The 23007-nt window shown below is 37.5% G+C and overlaps 1 protein-coding gene across 4 annotated transcripts in view; it reads right to left on the reverse strand.

The window, feature by feature from the left end:
- The window catches only part of SENP2 (SUMO specific peptidase 2), a 31247-nt gene that overhangs the window by 2548 nt on the left and 5692 nt on the right, over positions 1-23007 (reverse strand). For 3 of the 4 annotated variants that reach the window (XM_019463414.2, XM_019463417.2, XM_019463416.2), the window contains exons 3-16: positions 21721-21854; positions 21047-21113; positions 19006-19096; positions 16315-16483; positions 14471-14574; positions 13072-13166; positions 12596-12647; positions 11494-11560; positions 9441-9617; positions 8067-8198; positions 6229-6432; positions 5171-5250; positions 2174-2258; positions 257-352 (exon numbers count right to left, since the gene is read on the reverse strand). In XM_019463414.2, the coding sequence (XP_019318959.1) occupies positions 257-352; positions 2174-2258; positions 5171-5250; positions 6229-6432; positions 8067-8198; positions 9441-9617; positions 11494-11560; positions 12596-12647; positions 13072-13166; positions 14471-14574; positions 16315-16483; positions 19006-19096; positions 21047-21113; positions 21721-21854 (1553 nt within the window). The remainder of the gene's footprint in view (positions 1-256; positions 353-2173; positions 2259-5170; positions 5251-6228; positions 6433-8066; positions 8199-9440; positions 9618-11493; positions 11561-12595; positions 12648-13071; positions 13167-14470; positions 14575-16314; positions 16484-19005; positions 19097-21046; positions 21114-21720; positions 21855-23007) is intronic. The other variant, XM_019463418.2, reaches the window with a different exon arrangement.

Genomic DNA, 23007 nt, shown 5'->3' on the forward strand with positions numbered 1-23007 from the left:
ACTCAGGAGTTAGAGAGCTCCAGAGTCCAGACATATGCAAATTGTCTCACTGGTCACCAAAGACTAAACATAAGAGCAGTGGCAGTGACAAACCCTGATACCAGCAAGAGCAGGGCCATGGCCAAGGGTTACGGCAGTAACAACAGTGGCACAGCCACCGTTATTAAGACCTTAATGTGACCCAGGCACTGGTAACATGCTCTAAGTTTATCTGGTTTAGAAACAAGTAAGTAGGTGAGGAGGGATCTTCACTCACCTGAGTAAATGTGATAGGTTTGTCCCTAGAGATATAATCTGCATATTTACAAGTAAACATTCCACAATCACTCCCATTTAACTGTTGAGGAATCTCCTAAAATTACAAAAAAAAAAAAAAAAAAAGGGGGGGGAGAAAAAGGCATAAAATTTCATCACACACAAACTCTTTTGACTTCTTACAAATATTCCCGTGGATAAACAATATTATAAAGGTGTACGTTAAAGGTACTACACAAACACAGTCTTTATGTTGTATAAAAACCCTAACCATGACATGAAGTATGTGACCCACACAGAAAATATTTTTTTGGAAAGAAAAAAAAAAGCAAAGTGAGAATTCCTTCTCTCAGCTCTCATATCAAGAAACCAAACTGAAAGAAAGTTTACTACTAGGAACAGGAATTCTAGTCAGAATGGTTTCAGAAGCACTTTATAACTTTTGAAAAGGGCTAAACGAAGGAGCACCTGGGTAGCTCAGTCGGTTAAGCTTCCGACTTTGGCTCAGGTCATGACCTCACAGTCTGTGGGTTTGAGCCCCGTGTCGGGCTCTGTGCTGGCAGCTTGGGGCCTGGAGTCTGCTTTGCATTCTGTGTGTGTCTCTCTCTGTCCTCCCCGCCACTCACACTTGGTCTCTCCCTCTCTCAAAAATAAATAAACATTAAAAAGTTTTTTTTCTGAAAAGGGCTAAATGTGGCACAATCAGAAACACATACAACACAATGAACCTACTTGAAGACTGCACGGTTTAGCTTCGCTGGCCAAGAAAATAGGATGAAAACTTTCAACCCCCACAACTACAAGCAGGAGAAAGAAAAAAGCTTCTTGATAGGCTTTAACTAACCAAGATCCTGGTCTGATGGCTCAATTTTGTCCTAAGCAAGAGCCCAGCTTCCTGCAAGTAGTGCTAAAGGCATCATAAACCGACCTAAGTGAGGTAAATTCACACACTGCCCAGGCCTCTGCTGCCCTGATCTTGGCCAGACCCTACACACTTTGGCTGCCGGCTCAGCGGAGCACAAGACAATAATAAGAGAGAGTCTGAACCCCTGCTGGAAAACATTCTAGATGACAACAGCTAATTTTTATTCAAAGAAATACAGAGGATTATTGTGAAAAAAGAAGACTGTTTGAACATGTGTGACACCCACGCACATGGTAGGTAGCTCGTGCTTTTCTCCTGAGCACAGCAGCTCTCACAGAGTGGAGAACTATGGACACCGATACACAAAGGAAGAGAAGTTGTTTTCTTTATCACGTTCCCCACACGAACGTGGCATTCGTCCTAACAGACTCTCCTTATATCTCTCCTCAGGAAATTTCAAGGCTCAACCTTTAAATCATTCAACTTAGAAAGGAAAATCCTGTGGGACAGGTGAGCCATTATACACAGCTCAGTGAGGGCTAACATTGAATTCATGTGGCTTACTTTTAAAAGAAGCCATTAGGACTCAACATGTATGCAATCTCCAACCCCGAATGAGATTCAAATCTGGCAAGTATAATACAAAGCGTATTCACAAACAGCGCACTTGACTCTTTTGAGAACCTGTGGCACGGGACCCTTAAGATCTAAATAAACAAAATTCTCAGAGAAGTAACAAGAACTTTAAACCTTCATTAGCACCAAACAAGAAACGTGGCTGACTTTAACCTATTCGCTTTTCTGAGAAACATGCTAGCATGCAGTTAACGTTTACAACTTAAACAAGAAATAAAGGCTAAGAAGCAGACATCTTAGTAAAATCTTGCCTTTCTAAAGATTTAGAAGTAGGTAATAATTCTTAAGAGTACACTTCAGGAGAATGCATCCCTAAGGGTATGAGTGAGTGAGGGGAGGGAGGAAGCCAAGTCTACTAACAGGCCTCTGTCACTAAATGCAAGAAAGCACTTCAGATACAGACGGATCATTACTTACATGTGGCTTCATGCTGTAGTGGGTCCACTCTAAAAGATTTAGATCAATATTTCTTTTGGTCTTACTTTCATCCTGTAAATACTGACTAAAAAAACAACAAAGAAGGAATATATTGATGAATGCCTGTGGAGACTTACCATTCTGATTACAAAGGACATTACAAACGATGTTAACAGACATGCTATTCACAAATCCATCTCCATTAGCTTTTTTAAAAATGTGATTGCTTCCGGTTTTTAAATTGAAGTTTTTCCTTATAAAAACTGTACATGCTTTAGAAAATTAAAACCTGTAAAATGTCATATGCAAAAGACCTTATAATAGCCACTCCAGAAGTAATTACTATTAATAGTTTGCTGTGTATTCTTCTAGCTCTCCACCCCTAACACACAATGTAAAAACATACACTTTATCCTATTTTTATAAGGACTTCATTTTACAACTCGCTTTTTCTCACTTAACAATAGACATAAAATGTGGTGGGGGATGGGTGAAGCAGGTGAAGGGGATTAAGAGGACACGTATTGTGATGTGCACAAATAATGTTCTATAATTGTCAAATCACTTAGGTTGGCTGTAGTGCACACCTGAAACTAATAAAACACTGTATGTTACCTATATGCTGGAAGTTAAACAGAAAGATAAAACAGAAGGTACCTATATACTTGTGGTAAGCACAGCATAGCTATAGAGATGTCAAATCACTAAGCTATACACCTAAAACTAATGTACCATTATGTGTCAACTGTACTTCAATTATAAATAAATAGATTAAAAACAACGGGCCTAGACTCAAAACAAAAAGAAAAACAAAAAGAAAAAAACAAAAAAAAAAATGTCATTGCCATGAAAAACAAAAAAAGGAAGACTATTTTAAATTAGACTAAAAAGACATTAAGTCCATATGTGAACCTGACTGGCTTCCTGGATTTGGAAAAAACTATAAAACATACCTGAAGAAACCAGAACATGAACCATATGTTACATATGACTGATTGCTAATGTTCTTAAGTGTGATAATGACATTGTGATTATGTAAGGAAACTTCCTTGTTCCTAAGAGATATATACTTAAGTATTAAGAGTGATTTAAGGGGCACCTGGGTGGCATAGTTGGTTAAGCATCTGATTCCTGATCTCAACTCAGGTCATGACCTTGTGGTTTGGGGGTTCAAGCCCCACATCAGGCTCTGCGCTAATGGTGCAGAGCCTGACTGAGATTCTGTCTCTCCTTCTCTGCTCCTCCCCTTCTTGCGTGCACGTGTGCACTCTCTCTCTCAAAATAAACAAAAAAAAAAACCTATTTACAAAAAAAAAAAAAAAAAAAAGAGTGATTTAATTTTATCCAGATCTCCCAAGGGTCATCAAATTCAACCCAGGCATCTGGGTTCTCACCCTAAGCTGCATGAAAAGTAAACCAGCATGGGTTTGCTAGGGCATGCACTCTCAGTGGGAGCATTACCAGCCCCAAGCTATAGAAATTGGTTCTGGGAAGGCAAAAATCTTACATATTTCAATGGTTTGTAGCCCTCTAAACCCAACAAAACAAAAAGTCTTATTCCTTAGCACTATTTTGTCTTGCCATGGAGGAATTAAATTTTTCTCTGGGCAGGGGAACTAATAATACAAAAAAAGTTCAGAAAAGCTGAACCAGGAGCATCAGGAAAGGGAGAGGAACTCGGATACCCACAGGAGGTGGGGGGTGGGGGGGTGCAGAGAAAGAAGAAGAGTGAATGTAACAGAAGTATGATTTTTTTGTAACTTTTTTGTAACTGTAACAGCAGCTTACTTTGCTGTATGATTTCAGTGAGAACATTTCTATGTATGTGATATTACACATGTGTATGTGCACATGTACGTATGTGTGCACATTTTATATACATCCTAAACAAAACAGACTAGGAGGAAATAACTGCTTTATAAACAATTTGGTGTATCTTCTGATTTTTTTAAATCTTTTTTCTCTTCTGTTTAAACTTTCTATTCAAGATAAATACCTATAAATAAAGGATCTTTTACACTAAAATAATATTGAAAAAGAGAGAATTGAACTGTTGTTAATAACAAATTTCCTTGTCGTTCATTTAAAAGGCTCCTTACTTAAGTATCCTTATGAAAATTATCCAAGTATCTGTACTAAAATTACAAACAAGAACCCCCATTTGTGTCTGGTGAGCCAAAGGGGTTCCAAATAGACTGCTCTTAGTGAACTACTTCCTCACTGTGAAAATCATGTCAGCACGTTACACAGCTAATAAGTGGCTATGGTTTAAAGGCAGGTTTCTAGCAATTACTGTTTGAAATAGTTGCCTACAACTATTTGTACTACAACTACAACTATCCATATGCTTGAATTTAAAAGTTACCTCTTGGTTATGAGATGAACCCAACCATCATGGAAAGCAGGGACATGACTGGGTTTAAGAATCAGAGAAATAAGACTCTCTAGCTAAGGGTGCCTGGGTGGCTCAGTCAGCTGAGTGTCTGACTCTTGATTCCAGCTCAGGTCATGGTCCCAAGGTCATGGGATCAAGTCCCCATTGGGCTCCAAGCTGAGCATGGAGCCTGCTTAAGACTCTCTCTCTTTCTCCCTCTGCCCCTCTCCCTCACTCGTGCTCTCTCTCTCTAAAATAAAAAATAATAATAATAAAAAAAAAGACTCCCTAGCTAACAGTTCTTTAGAACATTCAGAAGAATGTATCAATCCCAAAGAAACCTAATTCAAATCACAGGATTCTAATAAGATATATTTTATATTATAACACATGATAAACTTGTTTCTAATGATGCTACTAAATAAAACTTCTCAGTTAAGATCAGATATTAGGTTCTTTTTCGACAAGAAGATGAATTCAAGTCAATTCCTGAATAACCGAGAAGATAGCCTTCACTTAACATTAGACCATCACCCAACAGAGCCTCCTAGGATTGGATAGAAGATAGACCACCTAACAAGAGCATAATGACCCAACAGTGAAGTTTTTTAGCCTTTACTTACAGGAGAATCTCACAGATCCTGTGGCCCTTTTGTCCCATAGAATCCAGATATTTGAGACACCTTTTTCGTAGGTCTATCACCTATAATGGAAAATTACAACATCCAGAAACATCTTAACCACAACAGGAGAATTTTATTTCTAAAAATAAAGCCTCTTTTAAAAAGTCAATACACATTCAACATAAGTGGATGTCTAAGACACATTTTTTATAAAATATCACAGATGATATGAGCTTCATTTCTATAAAGTTATATATTTCAATTCCTGGAGAAAAGCCTAGAAATTTACCAAAACATTAGTGGTCTTCTCAAAGTGAAGAGATTTTTTTTTTTTTTTTTTTTGCTTTTTGCTTTATATCTGTACTTTTCTATAATAAATCTGTACCTTCTTATAAACAAAAGTAAGGAAATCAAATAAAGAGCACATATGTGTTACTAAAACCCTTTCCTGTCTTCCTGTATGCCATCTAGTTTTCTAAGCTGTTCAACTCAAGAACAAAAAAGGACTCTACAGAGTACACTTTATATGTACTACTGGACTTTAACTGGACAGAAAAGGGTAGATTTCATTATCCAAGAAAACAGCTATTACAGAGGTGCCTGGGTGGCTCAATCAGTTAAGCGTCTGACTCTCGGTTTCAGCTCAGGTCAAGATCTCATGGTTTGTGGGTTCCAGCCCCACATCAGGCTCTGTGCTGACAGCATGGAGCCTCTTGGGATTCTCTCTCTCAAAAATAAGTAAATAAACATTTATTATTTATTTATTTTTTGTTTTAAAGTTTATTTCAAGAAAGGTAGTGGGAGTGGGAGTGGGGGGCAGAGAGACAGGGAGAGACAGAATGCCAAGCAAGCTCCGCACTATCAGCACAGAGCCTGACATGGGGCTCAGTCATGACCTGAGCCCAAATCAAGAGTGGAACGCTTGATCAACTGAACCATCCAGGCACACCAATATATAAACATTTACAAGAAGAGAGGAGGGGAGGGAAGGGGAAGGAAGGGGAGGGAAGGGAACACAGCCATTATATAAACTCCAACAATTACCCCTCTCAACTTACCACCAGGCTCCAATGTACCTTCCGATGAATAGGCACCAGAATAAGTTCCTGTTCAAAGAGATTGACCCCTTTGGTCCATCTTTTCACTGCTTGGTAACCACCAGACTTTAATTTGGGATAGAAAAAAGTACTGAATGCATGAAGTGCTGGATACCCTTGTTTTTTGTTTCTTTCCACCAGAAGATTCATGTAAAAATTAATGACCTGTAATACCAAGGGAGTAAACATCAGAACACAGCAAGTACATTACCCAAACTACATTTCTACCTAACTGAATTAGGATGAATTGGAGATAAGAAGCTCCAAGAAAAGAAGGTACTAGAGATGGGGATGAAAGGGCTGTTTACTGCAGAAAATGGAAAATAAAAGATAATCAGGGCAAAATGGGAGGGACTAAGAAGGAGTGAAATTGTACTTTTGAACCATGAGCCATGGGAAGGAACTCAAGGAGAAAGTCTGCAATAATGAAAAGGTGTATGTAACTATATCACACACAATAATATGCAAAATATGAAACAGAACTGAATTTTACTATTCATAAATTTTACTATATATAAAAATATTAACAGGAAGAAAATATACCTAAACATTAACATTTTGTTTATCTTTGGTGGCACTTTTGAATATTTTTCTTTTACCTTTCCTGTATTTTCCCCACGTTCTATAATAAACATATAACATTTATAATGTAAAACAAAAATTCTAGTTTTACAAGAATGTGTTTATGGATCATTAGTCATTGGGGGAGAGAGAAGGCAGGCAAAGGGGGAAAATGCAGGGACTTTGGGGAGTTAGGGAAAGGAAAGCTAGAAAACATGCAAGAAGTAAGAACTCATTTTAGCTAAGTATGTAAGGATACAAGACGACAATTAGGCAAATCTTTGCAGTTATCGCACAAATAAAGAAAAAAGACATTTTACATATACATTTATGTACAATGGTCAATCTATTTATTATTGAAAAGATAAAATGGCTCTAATAAGAATTCATCTAAAATGAAATATCACTTGCTGCTTCCTTCAACTCATCAGCTACACCCAAGGTTTATCAAAATGTCACTGAACAGGCACCTGGCTGGCTTAGTCTATAGAGCATGTTGACTCTTGATCTCAGGGTTGTGAGTTAAACACCATGTTGGTCATAGAGTTTACTTAAAAACAAATAAATCAATCTGTAAAAAAAAAAAAAAATGTACTGAAAACTACCAGTAAATGAAGTGGTGGATGAAACAAAGCACCGATGCAGAAGAGGAAACCATTATTAATTAAAGGCAACAAATAATCAGAATTGACTACCATTTTAAGGTTTGAAATGTTTCTGGTTTGTTTTTTATTTTTATTTTTTTTTTATTGTTTTGAGAGGAGGAGAGGGGCAGAGAGAGACAGACAGACAGAGAGAATCACAAGCAGGCTCCACACTGTCAGCACACAGCCTGATGTGCTGATGTGGGGCTCAAACTCACAAACTGTGAGATCATGACAAGGTGCCCATTTTGTTTTGTTTTAATGTTTATTTATTTTTGAGGGAGAAAGATAGACAGAGCATGAGCAGGGAAGGGGCAGAGACAGAGAGGGAGACACAGAATCTGAAGCAGGCTCCAGGCTCTGAGCTGTCAGCACAGAGCCCAAGGCGGGGCTCGAAACCACAAACTGTGAGATCATGACCAGAGCCGAAGTAGGACACTTAACCAACTGAGCCACCCAGGCACCCCATGAAGTGTTTCTGTTTTAAATGAAACTAAAAGTGTGTTATTATAATTGGGTAGAAATCACTTTGGCTGTGGACAGTAACGGTTAAGCATAATGACAGAACAGGGAGGGGAGGGAGAGACAACTTACTTCATCATTGAGCCAATGATAGTTCTTCAAGGTCTGTATATCTCCTCGAGTGATTCGCAACTTGAAAGCGCTACTTAGGATCTCATCCTGTGGGCCATGACCTAGGGCATTACTGATCTCCTTTTCCATGTCCTGAATTAGAAAGTCCAGAAGTTATATTTTAAATAGAACCAACAGTCAGATTTCAAAAGTCTGAAATTTAAAAAAGCTTTTCATCTCTGTAATACAAAGTAGATTTACTAATGGTTATAAAAACTGTTAGTTCAATTACTAGCTTCTGGAAACAATAATTTGGTAATAACATTTATATTTATAATTTCAATTATCTCACTACCATTTACTGAGCACTCTGAGCCAAACATGGTACCAGATGCTGAAGCACATCATTAATCCCTGCTTGTGGGGAAAGTATTATCACCATTTTACATAAGAAGTAAAGCTCAGAGGACTTAGGTTACATGTTCACAGTTATTAAGACCCCAGCCTGGAACCCAGGGGTGTCTAACTTACTAGTCTTTGCTCCTTTCACAATACTCTTAAAGTATTTTGACACTTTCCTTATTTATCTACTAGATTTTTATTTAAACATAGCAAAGTAATAAAATTAGGACCCGTAAGAGATGATACTATGCAGTTTGGAAATGAAGGAAATAAGCAAACAGGGAGAAACTGGAAAACAAGGCACTGGTCCAGCAACTGAGTCCTCACTGAATAGATGGCTTCTTTACTCTGAAGAATTACACAGATAAACGCATATTCAAGCTACTGAGACTGAATCTATAAACCGAATAGAAATTATTTTCATTCCAGTATTTTAAATCCTGCTTCTCCCACTACACACAATTGTGCTATTTTATGGATCTCTCCACTTGCATGTCCAATATACAGTAGGTGCTCAACAGGTACTCACTGCTTAGGACTGACTACCACCTACCAATACAACATTGGAAAATAAGCCACAATGTGGGCTCACCTTTAAAATGAGAATTTACAACTATTTTCATTTCCTTAGTTTTTCACTAATCACTTTTAAAAAATACAATGAACTCATTTCTAATGCTAAAGTCATACTATATAACCCAAAATATTTGAAGGTTAGGAAAAAAAATTTACAAAGAACCCATTATATTCTGAGATACGTGACACATATGTCTGCTCACATTTGCTGAACATTAATCTGATCCTTTAGGTCACCTTCACAGATCACTAATGATCAATGTAACCAGTGACTGGACAGCCCTTAGGCCTGATTTGTTTCATACACTCATCCCTAGCCTGGAGAAATGCCTCAAAACAAAACATTTGTTCAAGTCTTGAATAACTGGGGCTACTTAAAAACACACCTCTTACTCTGATCAACACAAGAAATAATACCTCTGTAAGTTCAAGAAGATCATCCATCCTTTTATCCCTCTCTTTGCCCGAGCAATGTTTTTCTTTTGTCTCAAGTATTGACATTTTCCTCCTGAGTAAGCCATTGCTCCCATTGCCCAGGCGGAGTCGGGCCGACACCTCTTCGGATAGGTCAGGTTCCAGTTGGTGTCCCCTCCTCTGATCAAAAAAGTTTCTATATTCTATTGACATGTTTGATATTTACACATATAAATATACATAACATATGAAACATAAAACAGTGCCATTATCCTGAAAGAAGAGAGAAAGCAAATCTCCCAAATAAGTAAAGGAGATTTTGTGTATCTATCTCTGCAAGATGAAACAAAAAAATGTTCAAGACCTAAGGTTCACAGGACACCTCAATTACAAACCATGAAACAGAACACTCATCACTTTCCCTGGAGGCAGCAAGGAAAGTATTTTCAGCTCTCTTATGCCAGTGGAAAAATAAGACGGTTATAGGACATTCTGAAATGTTTAAAAAAAGCAAAAAAAAAAAAAAAAGACCCATAATCCCATCACTCAGAATAAAGCATTATGATCATAAAAAGTAAACTTGTTCTATTTCATCTTTTAAGAAAAATAATTACTCATATAGAAAAATGTACATTTATGTACCACTTAATTTTTTGTAAAATTAACACCTATGTAAGCACCATTTGGGTCAACAAATAGAACTCTGCCAACATTCCAGAAACTCTGACAATATCCTTCCATATTGTGACCCTATGTAATGTTTAATATTAAATTTCAGTTATCTAGTAGACCAACTTTTAAAATTAAGAAACTGAGTTACAAATAGAGCTTCAGACTAGGACCACACTAGTCTCAGCATGCTTAGCCTGTACTCTTCACTCTAGCTGACTGCCAGGTATACTGGTCCTAGGAAACTAGCAGCTGCTGGCCCCTCCCCACATTCCTGGGCAGCAAAGCCTTCAGGTTCAGCAAGAATAGAAGCAAGAGATAGTTGGGTTCTTTTGTTTGTTTTGTTTTGTTTTGTTTTTAATGTTTATTTATTTTTGAGAGAAAGAGAGAGACAGAGTGTGAGCCAGGGAGGGGCAGAGAGAGAGGGAGACACAGAATCCAAAACAGGCTCCAGGCTCAGAGGTGTCCGCACAGAGCCCAATGAGGGACTCGAACCTATGGACCACCAGATCATGACCCGAGCTGAAGTTGGATGCTTAAGTGACTGAGCCACCCAGGCGCCCCAGCAGGACATAGTTTTTAGCCAGGTTCCAAATATGCTCCCTCTCTTTCCTCTCTCAGGCTTAGTTCCTCTCTTCTTTCAGTTTGTGCTCCATAGGTGATAAATGCTAACTCAATACAAAAGGCTTCGCTCCAAATTACTGGGGATGGGGAAGTTCTGAGACCTAAAACTTAACGAATGACTTAGCCTTCATACTAATTCTTACAAAAAAGTCTAATGGGAGAAGAAAAACTTGATTAAACTGGTACTTCACATAAATCAGTGTCCCAAACTCTGGCATTTCCATGTATCCAAAATGTGAAGTAATCTAAAACTTCAAGCTCGCATTTAATTTAGTAATGTATTTCTTTTGGATACAGAGTGTTTAGCAAAGCGCTCTACTACTATTGTTTAAAATGTTAGTGTTGGTATGGGGATCACTGGAACACTTTTTGTTCCAATACTTACATAGAAAAACATTAAATCCAATTAAGCCTAAGACTGCTAATATTTTCAAATAAATCTGAGATCTTGACTCTGAAAAGAAATCCTGAACCTATTTTTCCTAGACACATACGGTTTTTAAAAATTCTCCAAAAGAAGCCAGGCAACACAGATAAGGGTTGGGATGGAGGCAACTACCATACAGAGGTAAAACCCCAGGAATTCAGAAGGAAGCCAGAAGTTGTGTATCTTCAATGCCTGCTGCTTTTTCAAAGAAAACAACAAAATTAGAAATCAAAGTAATATTTTTCATCTTTCTTACTTGTCATGAGCACCAAAACTTTAACTTGAATCAGCTGAAAGAGTAAAATGATATAAAATTGAACTAGGGTTTCCACTTACACCTTCATTTTCAAGTCTGAGTCCAACTGTCCTCTCTGTATCAGAAATTTTCCCCTTTGAACAACACCTGAGGAAAAAAATTGGGAGAGTGTAGACTGGATATATACTTTTTAATGTTTATTCATTTATTTTGAAAGAGAGAGAGAGAGAGAGAGAGTATAAGTGGGGAAGGGGCAGAGGAAGAGGGAGAGGGAGAATCCCAAGCAGGTTCCATGCTGTCAGCGCAGAGCACGACACTGGGCTCAAACCCACAAACCATGAGATCATGACCTAAGCCGAAATCAAGAGTCGGACACTTAGCCGACTGAGCCACCCAAGCACCTCTAGACTGGATTAATTTTAACCTGTAAATGATACACTAGTTTTAGAAATAAGACTTAATAATTTGTAAATAAAAACTGCCTTGAGTTTATATAGTCCTCTAAGCCAACAGTCAGCAAAGTTTCTGAAAAAGGATCAGATAGTAAATATTTTAGGCTTTGCAAGTCTTGTGGGTTTTTTAAGTAATCTCTATGTCCACCATGGGGCTCAAACTCACGACTCTGAGGACCCCAAGATCAAGAGCCACATGCTTTACCACTGAGCCAGCCAGGTGCCCCAAGTCTTAGAATTTTTGTCACATTTTCTCAACTTCCATCATAGCTTAAAAGCAGCCAGACAACATGTAAATGAATTAGCATGAATGTATTCCAATAAAACTTTACTTAAAAAAATAGGCAGGTGGACCAGATTTGGACAATGGCCCATAGTCTACCCCAAACTCTGTTATCACGGAACTATCATCCAAAATACTAAGGGCACACAGAACTGCCTTCACTGTTCTTATACTAGAGGTGCTAATGCCTAAAGATGCCTACCACAACCACACTCCTATCCAAGTGGTACCTGCCTGCATCTCCCAACCCCTAAAGCCCAGAAGAGAAGAGCACCCTCTGAGCTAGGGTGGGCATTAGACACAATAGCTACCCGTGTACCCATATACGCTAACCAGCTACCAGAGCTGAGTAGAGTTCCTAAGTCTTTAGACATATTTATTCATAAAAATAGCTTACAAAGAAAATAATCCATCAAAAGAAAACTTAGAATGAACTGAACCATGTACCTCTTCTCACTTCTCACTGAGCATAGAGGTCCCCTTGTTTCAACAACTCTATCTGTGAAGATGACAAAGAAAAGATTGAATGTTTCCTTTAACCAACCATATAGCTAGAATTTCAACTTACGCAGTTTCCAAAGTATCAAGACATTCACTTATCATTTAGTGCCGTTAGTGAACAGCCAGTGGAGAAATATGAAGAAATTAACAAAATAAATATTAAGAAACTAACTCTAGGCTCACAAAATACTTGCTATGTAGAAGCTAAGAATAACAATCAAGAGGTATTTTATGAATCTACTTCATCTTGAAATCGCTTTTTTACTAAAGTACTTGTACTGAATAAGACCAAGTCAATGCCCTGGGTCAGACAATGTTTTAAAGTTTGGTACACCATCTTTCACTAGCACATCATTTCTCAATTTTGTATGCACATGAACTAAGGTCAATACATGGAGATAGGGCTAAATCTGGGAACTCACACTGTTTTGGAACAAACTGAGTTGTTTTGACTCCGTGACTTTGCTCTTCCCCCCAGCCTTTGGTCTTTAATGTGTCCATGTGACTTCTTTGAGAGCTTAGAAACATAAAAAGTGAAGAAGGTCAAATACAAAAGGAAAGTCCATCATAAATATTCATGATCTCTGACTGACAAGCTTCTCGAAATAGGAGTTATTGATTACCCTGTAACTTCAAAATTATGAGAGGATGCAACATAGTAACATCTGGGACTTGGGATACAAGGAGTGTAATCCTGATTCTAATACCTCAGCCAAGTTACCTAACCTCCAGTTTCTCTGTAAAATTGGATGTTCTCAATCCCCAGCACCACCCTGACTAAAAAAATCTCAGTGTGGTAAAACTCAGGTTAAAAGATGAAAAATTTTAAATGATATAATGAAATGGACCCTGAAACCAAAAGCAGGGCTGTAAACGGCAAAATAGTTTGAGGATTTTGCCAACATGACAAAAGCAAAAGCTCAGGAAGCATACTGCTGCTTCCAACAGTGGCTAATCAAAACGGAGAAAATATTAACACTCTGCCTAAGAGAATTAAAAAAAAAAATCTCACAGCAAAAGTTAAAATTCCTAGACAAATAATCTTCTGCTATTTGTACATTCAACAAGCTAGACAGTCCTGTGACTTTTTCACCTTCAACTTGCCGTTACATAATTTCCAGGATCTTCCACACCCCCACCGTGTATTCTCACACCACTTGTTAGAATTATCACCTGTGCCTCAATCCTGAGCTCATATATTTTTTGTCCCTTTTTTACAGGCTAATATAAGGCCAGACATCAGCTCCTTCTGCCACTGTCATCTACTTGCCCAAAGCACTAGAATATTTAATTAACAAACAAGAAGCCTTATAAGGAAAACTTTCTATGACCTGGGGTGACTTGAATCTTGTCTCTGAAGTGGAGGACTTCCAATTGTGCAAAAATGCATTCACTAACATGCCACTGGGACTGTGTGTATATCTGACAGAGAAGCTGGGGTGGGAGGGAGAACTGGGCTGAAAAGGGGAAGGAGGGAGAAAGGGACAGAGAAAGACAAGAGATTGTGGGAAATGTGTGTGCTGGAGTGTTCGAAAAACCTCTCTGCTCAGTAAGAACCTGACTTCAACCTGTAATTCTACTTTTCTATATCAGAGTTTCAAGAGTTCATGTGAACAAAAGAATCTAAAGCTGACAGAAAATTCTGTTTTGCAAAACCACTGCTGTGTGTCTCATTACTAGATACAACGTTCAGGCATAGAACAAGGCTAATTCTCTCAAAGCTAACCTCTTTTTTCAACAAAGCCCTTCTCACCAATCCCCTCTCCAAAAATAAGGAAAAAGATGTCTGGCAAAGCATTTATTTTGTTAGCTCATTTCTACCTGTGATAAGTTGAAGTTACAGAAGGAACAGAGTTTCCATGACCACCTTCTTTAAGTCGCTCCAATAACCTTCGGTATTTCTCCCTTTCCTCTTTCTGAACACCCTAAGTAAAAGAAAGCATGTTAGTTAAGTACTGTAACATTAAACCTATCATTAAATCCTAAACAGAAACTAAGAGGTCAAATGCCGCCCACAAACGTGTTTTATTTGTCAGCATTTTAAAAATTTCTTTGAGTTCCCAACTTTATAAATCTGAAAAGAAAAATCCAAACATCTGGCCTGTTTCAAAAAACTGAATCAGCAATGTGGAGCTGTGTAGGGCTATTCTCCTTAGATGGGCCATTCACTCCAGCCCACTTCACTCATTTGTGTTACCTGCTTAACTCAGATGGCATCTAGGTTTTTGACAGCAGTTTTTTGTCAAGCACAAAAAACTCAACGGAAATAATCCAACCTGCATATTTAGAACATTCAGCTTCCACAGTGAATATGGTCTCACTAAGTCACCAATGACTTCCATGGCCAGACCCAGCATACACTTCTTCAGCCCTCATGTTACTCGACCACTGTCTCTGGCATCTTACCCTGCTGACCTCACCTTGCCTTCCTAGACTATACACTCCTGATTTCTTCTTATCTTCTTAGTCTCCACTGCCAATTATTTCTCCTTCTGCCTGCCCTCAAATACAGGCAGTCTGCCTGTCATCTCTTTTCACACTACATTCTCTCCCTGAGTCATCTCTCCCTTGATTTATTGAACACCGATACACGGAAGATACAGAAATGTGTCTCTAACCCTGCCTTCTTCTTATAACTCCCATCACCTATATCCAAGAGTCTACAAGAGTGCAGTTTCACAGGCACTTTAAACAATGTCCCAAAACTGAAGTCATCAACTTCCCCCTACACACACTGGGTATCTTGGTCAGTGACCAAGACTGAAATCTGAGACTCAGGCTCTTCTCTCTAGCTTTGTATTACACTTAACCAATGAAAATGTCCTTGCTAATATTACCTTCTAATATTTCTAGAATATATCCTGTGTGCACCTGATATATATTTGCTCAGTCTCATCTCTGACTTCTCACCTAAGAGGTACTGAAGCCTACTTCCATCCCTTCCTCCCTCTGCTTGCCTCTGTTGATTCACCTAGTTAGGCACAAGCTCCGAGAGGATGGGGGCTACATTTTATTCAATTTTTGAATTGAACTGAATTGAATTTGAATTGAATTGCTGACAACTAGCACAACACCTGAGCCTCAAATAAGTAATTCTTAGACAAATTGAACTAAGTGGCTCAGAAAACCATCCAGCGAAATGCACTAGGTGATGGTCCTGAGAAATGCCATGGATACACGAATAATTCTAAATTTTCCTAGAATAAGCAAAGATTTCAAGAGGGAAGTAAAAAGAAGACTGTTGATGAAGACATCATGCTAAGTACCCTGAAAAGGGAAGGAAAAAGCAGACGTGTTCACCATTTACTTCTCTTAATTAGCCACAGTTATTACACCTTATGAAAGAAACAAGTTAAAATAATTCAAACAGCAAAAAGGAATACAATCTCCTCTCTTTCTAGCATGATTCCTTTTTCTGTCCCACAGTGAAAAAGAATCTGAAAACTGACTAACTTATATACGTATAGAAGCCTCCAGAAGTATCAGTGGTTACTTGTTTAGCATCAGACATGGTGGTGGGGCCGCGCACTAAAAGGGAGACTGGGAAATTTACAGTGTACATCCTTTTCGTACCTTTTGAATTTTGTACTCCAGTACACATACTATTTATTCCCCTAAAAATTCATAAAATATTTTTTAAAAGAGATCAGGCTAAAACGGCTTACCTCCTCCACAGTACAGTGGGGACGCCTCAGACCCTTGCCAGCCTCTTCAGAAATCATCTCTGTTACAACCTGTTCCTGAGGCTTCCAGGTTAAAGAACTTTCTGAAGGGCCTTTGCTGTGGCGACGGCCACCGGGTCTTCTACTATACCCTTCTGAGTTCAAAGTAAAACTGCGAGACAGAAAAAAAGAAAAAGTTATCGCCAAACTGCTTAAATTGCCATCATTTAATCTCCCAAACCATCCTGTGATTAAGCTGTCTGTCCTAGGTTGAGCCTGCTCCTGGCAAACCAGAAAACTACCACTCACAACAGTTAAATCTGTCTCTAAAGTGGAGGGCACCCCAGCATTCCGCCCTGGAATGTCTGTTTGCAGCCAACAGGGCTGCCACACGGAAGCCTCTGCCTTCTTCCTCATGCTCACATGTCCAACCACAACTCTGGATTTAGCTGTGTTATTACACATACCCTCCTCAGACACTACACTCTCACTTTAGTCACCTGCACCAGTGGCATTACTGATTCGTGTGACTCCCTGTTTACTGTGTCTATCCCACACTAAACTTCAAATTCCATGAAAACAGAGATGACATCCTTTCACCACTGTACCCTAGTACAGGACCTAAGCCAAAAGGCACTCAGTAAATATCCACTGAATGCTGAATTAATGAATGCTAAAGAAATGGAAGCCATGAAGCCCCCACCCAGTCCTTGTTGCTGGTGACAGAGCCTGCTTCTCCTGATGTCATCAGTAATGCGTCAAACTGGTATCATACCCCTCTTGATGAGATATTTTAAAGAAGATAAACCACTGATGTAGTATTTTTACAAAATGAAAAAAAACAAACAAAAAAACACTGCATAATCTTGAACAAACAATAAGTAAACATCAGACAAAATTAAAGAACGTTCTACAAAAGAAATGCCTTCTACTCTGTAAAAATATCCATGCCATCAAGGACAAAGAAAGGCTAAGGAATTGTTCCAGATTAAAGGAGATCAAAAAGACATGAAAATTAAATGTAATACATGATCCTGCACTGAATCCTTGACCAGAAAAAAAATAATCTCTATAATGGAAAAATTTTAATGAGATTATAGAATAGTATTGTACCAATGTTAAATTTTCTGATTTTGTTAATCTGTGCTTATATAAGTGAATGTCCTCACTCTTAAGAAATAAACACGCTCATGAGCTTATGATTAAAGGAGCATGAGCCTAAGACTTACTCTCAAAAGCTTCAGAAAAAAATATTAGGTATATATGACAGAGCATGATGAAGCAAATGAGGCAAAATGGTAATAACTGGTGCAAGAGGTGGAGGGGCAGAGAGAGAGGGAGAGAATCTCAAGCAGGCTCTATGATGTCAGCACAGAGCCTGACACAGGACTCAATCTCATAAACCATGAGATCATGACCTGAGCCAAAATCAAGAGTCAGATGCTCAACTGACTGAGCCACCCAGATGCCCCTATAGAGTTTTAAAATACATAAAGACAAAATACATGAAGCAAAAACTGACATAACTAGATGGAAAAATAGACACATCCATAATTATAGTAGAAAACATCAACACTCCTCGGTCATCAATCCATAAAAAGGTAGGTACAAAATCAGTAAGACCCCGGTTGATGCTTATGGTAATTCTCTACAACAACAGTGTAGACTATATGCACATAATGGTAATTTTAGAGTGGAAACATATCAATCACAATTTGTACATATAATTTTGGAAGACATAGTGTGCCATACAATGTCTCCTAGGAATGTGTTTACTCTGCAAGGAAATTAAATGTTGTTCAACAATAAATGTTAGCGAATATAAAAAGAAGAAGAAGAAGAAGAAGAAGAAGAAGAAGAAGAAGAAGAAGAAGAAGAAAGAAAATCAGTAAGACTGTAAAACATTATCAGTCAACTTGACCTAACTGGCAATCTAGAACATTCCACCTAAAAATAACAGAATACATATTCTTTTCAAGTGCACATTGAACATCATCCAGGCAGACCATATTCAGGTCATAAAACAAATGTTAACAAATTTTAAAGAACTGGAATTATACTACAGTATATCTCTGACAGTAACGGAATTAAATGAGAAATAACAAAATGATATTTATACTTTCTCTCTTAACCCTACAATCAGCTATTTATTCAACAAAGTGAGAACACAGAAAGGAGAAGAAAATTACTAATAAAAACATTTCATAAAACTGATGTGTTTAGTATACGGAAACTTATCATGGTTTCTGCACTTTCTATATGTATATTATGCTTCCAAAATAAAGTTTAGGGAAAAAATTAAGTTTAGGGGAGGTGGGGGGGGGATGGGTGAAATAGGTGATGGGGATTAAAGAGTACACTTATGACGGGGAATTGAGCAATGTGTAGAAATGTTGACTCACTCCATGGTACAGCTAAAACTAACATTAACACTGTATGTTAACTATACTAGAATTAAAATAAAAAACTTAATAAAAAAATAAAGTTTAGAAGTGAGCAACAAATCCTTTTAAAAGGTTTTCAACATCAGATGCTATAAGCATATGATGATATAGAAAGAGTAACACACACCTGAGTTCAAATCTCTCAACAGCTATATGATATCTGGCAAATTACTAAACTCGGAGTACTTCTTAACAAGATTACATAAAAGAATAAGTTTCCATTTACAGGAAGGCAGAATTTAACACTTACCCAAAGGAAGGCAGGACTCTACGAGGCTGATCTCGGGTTACTGTCACTCTGATCTTTGGATAGTCACTTATTCCATTAGGAGATTTATTACCTATTTTAAAAATGCATTTGTAATTGTAAAAAAAAAACAAAAAACAACAACCCAACCCAAAAACCTGTGAACAGTCTGCATTAGAAAATCTGTGAGCAGACTACATTGTAGAACTAAATACCCTATTCTTTCAAATTCTATTACTATATAGCACAGAGATCCAGTACAAATTGTAAAAAGTTGAAGGAAAAGCAATAGTGCTCAGTTTGCCTTGGACCTCAGACCGTAAAAATTCACAGGCAAGCTCTTCAAGTTTCACTTGCATCCTGGGACCATCAAGAAGCATGGGGAACTCAGTGATTACAGACTCCCTGTAATCTAATCAAATTGAGTGAGTTGTTCAAATCATTTCTTCTTCCCAAGAAAACAGAAGTTATTATTATTATTTTTAAACAGAAGTTATTTTTAAATGAAAACTTGCTATAGGCTACTACAGTTCACTGGAAGCTTCCAACACTTATGAGATGGTTACTATACCTCAAAAACAAGTAACCACACTTTCATCAGCCCCATTCACTGCTGGAGCTACTATAGAGGTGTAGAGTCTCTGAGGACTCCAAAATGTAAAGAGATTTAAAACTGAAAGTTTTTTCATTTAAGTCTGTAGCAGCAAAACTTAAACTGACCTGAATTCATTTGTTTGCAAAATCTGATTTGAACCACTGTTCAATCCTAATGGATTGTTAACAATATTCAATAAACACAACATATCTAAAATATGAAAGATTCTAATTCCCAAGCCCATCTTCAAGGGTTTCAGATAAGAGACTGTACAAGAAAGGTGCCCTAGGAATACCTGTGTTTCTCTGACTAGGCTACACAAATACACAGAAACATAGTGTTGGTACCTCAGGCACAAGACAAAGGTATCATCCCTTCCATATGTCCAACTTAATAATAAATAACTTTTTTAATAGTTTTTTTTTTAATGTTTATTTTATTTTTGAGAGAGAGAGCATAAGGTGGTGGGGAGTGGGGGGAGCAGGGGATCTGAAGCAGGCTCCAGGCTCTGTGTTGACAACAGAGAGCCCAATATGGGGCTCAAACTCATGAACTGTGAGATTCTGACCTGAGCTGAAGTAGGATGCTTAACTGACTGAGACACCCAGATGCCCCAAAGATAAATAACTTTTAATATTTATATATTCAAATGATACGAATAGATTATAAAATCTAATTTGTATTGCCTCTAAAATGAAAGACTGCAAAAAAAAGTATCATCTTTGTTCCAGGTCTTTTGGAACTAGATTCTCAGACTCAGGGGTATGCATTTACTCCCCTTTGCTCTTCTCTTCTACCAGAGATACGTTACTAAAAAAGTTTGAGTAGCACTACTGTAAGGTTTTTGTCATTTCCTCAATTTCTTCTATTTTTGATCTCTGAACCCACAACTTTTCTAAAAGCTTTTTTCTCTTTCTCTCAAACTTCATATGCTGTGTGACAGAGATCACAGCCATTTTCAGGAGTCTGGATTCTTCCTATTCTTCCCCATGATAGAATTTTATACAGTATGTACAATAATTACAATTCAACTTTGGGCTCCAACAATAATATGGAGATTCGTAATCCATAAAAATATGAGAACTGGAAACTTAAAGTTGCTTCCCAATCAGATGATGTTCCTCAAAGGCAGGGTTTAATTATTTTGTTATTTGTTTTATATTTTGTTATGAAAAGTTTTAATTATTGTTTTGTTATTTTGTTATTTTTTTTTATGAATGAACCTTGAACTAAGTCACATTAAAGACACTGATAATACAAATAGAAAACACAACCAGTAAATTCAATGACAATTCTAAAAGAAAGCTACTTCATTTTTAGAATGGTAGAGACAATATGTCTATGTTCTTATCCCAACCCAAATCAGTGTTTTCCTTTCAGATTCTCAAAACTCAGAAAACAGAGGCAGAAGGAGGTAGAGGAAAGCAGAAAGATTTTTGACCACCTCACCCAGTTTCAGCATGTTGTTCCAGGATCCAGAACCTGTCAGTTCACAAGATGAAGAATTCGAAAATACCTTAAAATCAAATAGAACCACCTCTGTAGTATCTAAATTTTAGAATTTAAGTAAGTTCTTAATATAAAAAAAATCACTCTATTGGTGATTATTTTGCTAGCTCACAGAAGAGACATCATTAGTGAGACCAAAGGTTTAACTGGTGAAGACTCACAAAATTATGTACAAAATAAGAATTCTAGGTTCTTTACATATAGTACTTAAATAAGAAAAGCAGATGTATTAGTAGCTGGGCTCTTTATAAATATTTTTTAACTGCATAATTTCTTAACTTTTAAATTCTTGGCCTTTATATCAACATTAATAAAGAATGGTTCTGGGGGAAAAAAAAAAAAGAATGTTTTTGGAATCAATGTTTCTGGGAAAAAGTCATTCTACTCATTAATTCCTAAAAAGAGAATATTTCTTTTTTTTTAATAAAATGTTATTTATTTAAGTAATCTCTGTATCTAACGTGGGGCTTGAACACACGACCCCAAGATCAAGAGTTGCATGCTCTCTGACTGAGCCAGCCAAACATCCCATAAAAAGAGATTATTTCTAAAATTTAACTTTAATGATGAAGTACAAAAATCAGTAGCCCCAGTGGAACCCTATCCCCACTGACCTCTCCTGAAGGGGCCACATTCCGTGTTCCATTACAAGCAGAAGTTACCATGGGCTTTGTGGTCAGCTGGAATGGGAATCCAAATAAGCTGGCAGCATTGTAGAGACTGGTTTTCACTTGGTGAATGAAATAATCTAGAAAATATAGTATAGATTACATACACATATAGAGTAAAACACTTCTAGCAAAAAATTAAGAGTATGTCTTAGAAAGGCCTCTCTCAATCTTTATTAGAAGTCCTACTTTCAATCACTGAGATAAGATGGTAACTGTAAAAGTAATTTTTCTCCTATCTGAATAACTGAAATTCCAGCATTCCAGCATTTGGAGGTTTTTTTGTTTTGTTTTTTGAGTTGCTTTTTGGGTTTTTTTTTTTTTTAAAGTAAGCTCTAGGCCCAACATGGGACTTGAACTCACAATCCCAAGTTCAAGTTCAAGAGTCGCATGCTCTATTAACTGAGCCAGCCAGGTGCCCCATAATTTTTGTTTTTCAATAAAATATCTCTTCTGGGATGCTATACAAACATGAAATTATCACTTCAGCAAATCACATACTAATTCATAAAAAAAGTCCTAAAATGACAACTTTTTAAAAATGTTTATTTAGAGACAGAGAGAGAGCATGCACAAGTGGGAGGGGGCACAAAAGAGGGAGAGAGAATCCCAAGTAGGCTCTGCGCTGTCAGCAGAGCCCTACACGGGAGCTCAATCTCAAGAACCATAAGATCATGACCTGAGCCAAATCGAGAGTTAGACACTTAACAAACTGAGCCACCCAGGCACCCATTGAAATGACCACTTTTAAGCAATGAGTTCTTCAGAATATATAAAATAAATAAGCCAGAGAGATAGGGGCATAACTTAACCTGCAGCATATAGACACTAAACATGGCAGAATCCAACAGGAAGCACTATAATTTACTCACTGGTTTGTTTTTACTTCCTGGGAAGGTAACAATACACTCCTAAATAACTACTTACTAAGTGCCTATTATACATTGGCTACTTCCAAGGTGGAAATTAGTGAAGTATAAAACATGTAGCTCTTAAACATCTCTGATGAAATAAGACTATTCCTCTACTGGAGAAGACATGTTAGATCTGATGCCCCTCCCTGCCACCAAAAATAAAGATTACAAAATAAGTAAGTAAACAAATAAGGGGGAAGGGTAAATTTCAGTACTTGCCCCACTTCCTCTTTTTAGGACACTACCCCTTTCTCATTTCCTACACTGTTGATTGGTTGTCTACAATTTCCTTTCTATTTCCCAGTTAAAGTATTTTAAA

This window comes from Panthera pardus, unplaced genomic scaffold, assembly GCF_024362965.1.
Source record: "Panthera pardus isolate Hobbes unplaced genomic scaffold, ASM2436296v1 HiC_scaffold_16, whole genome shotgun sequence".
NCBI lineage: Eukaryota > Metazoa > Chordata > Mammalia > Carnivora > Felidae > Panthera > Panthera pardus.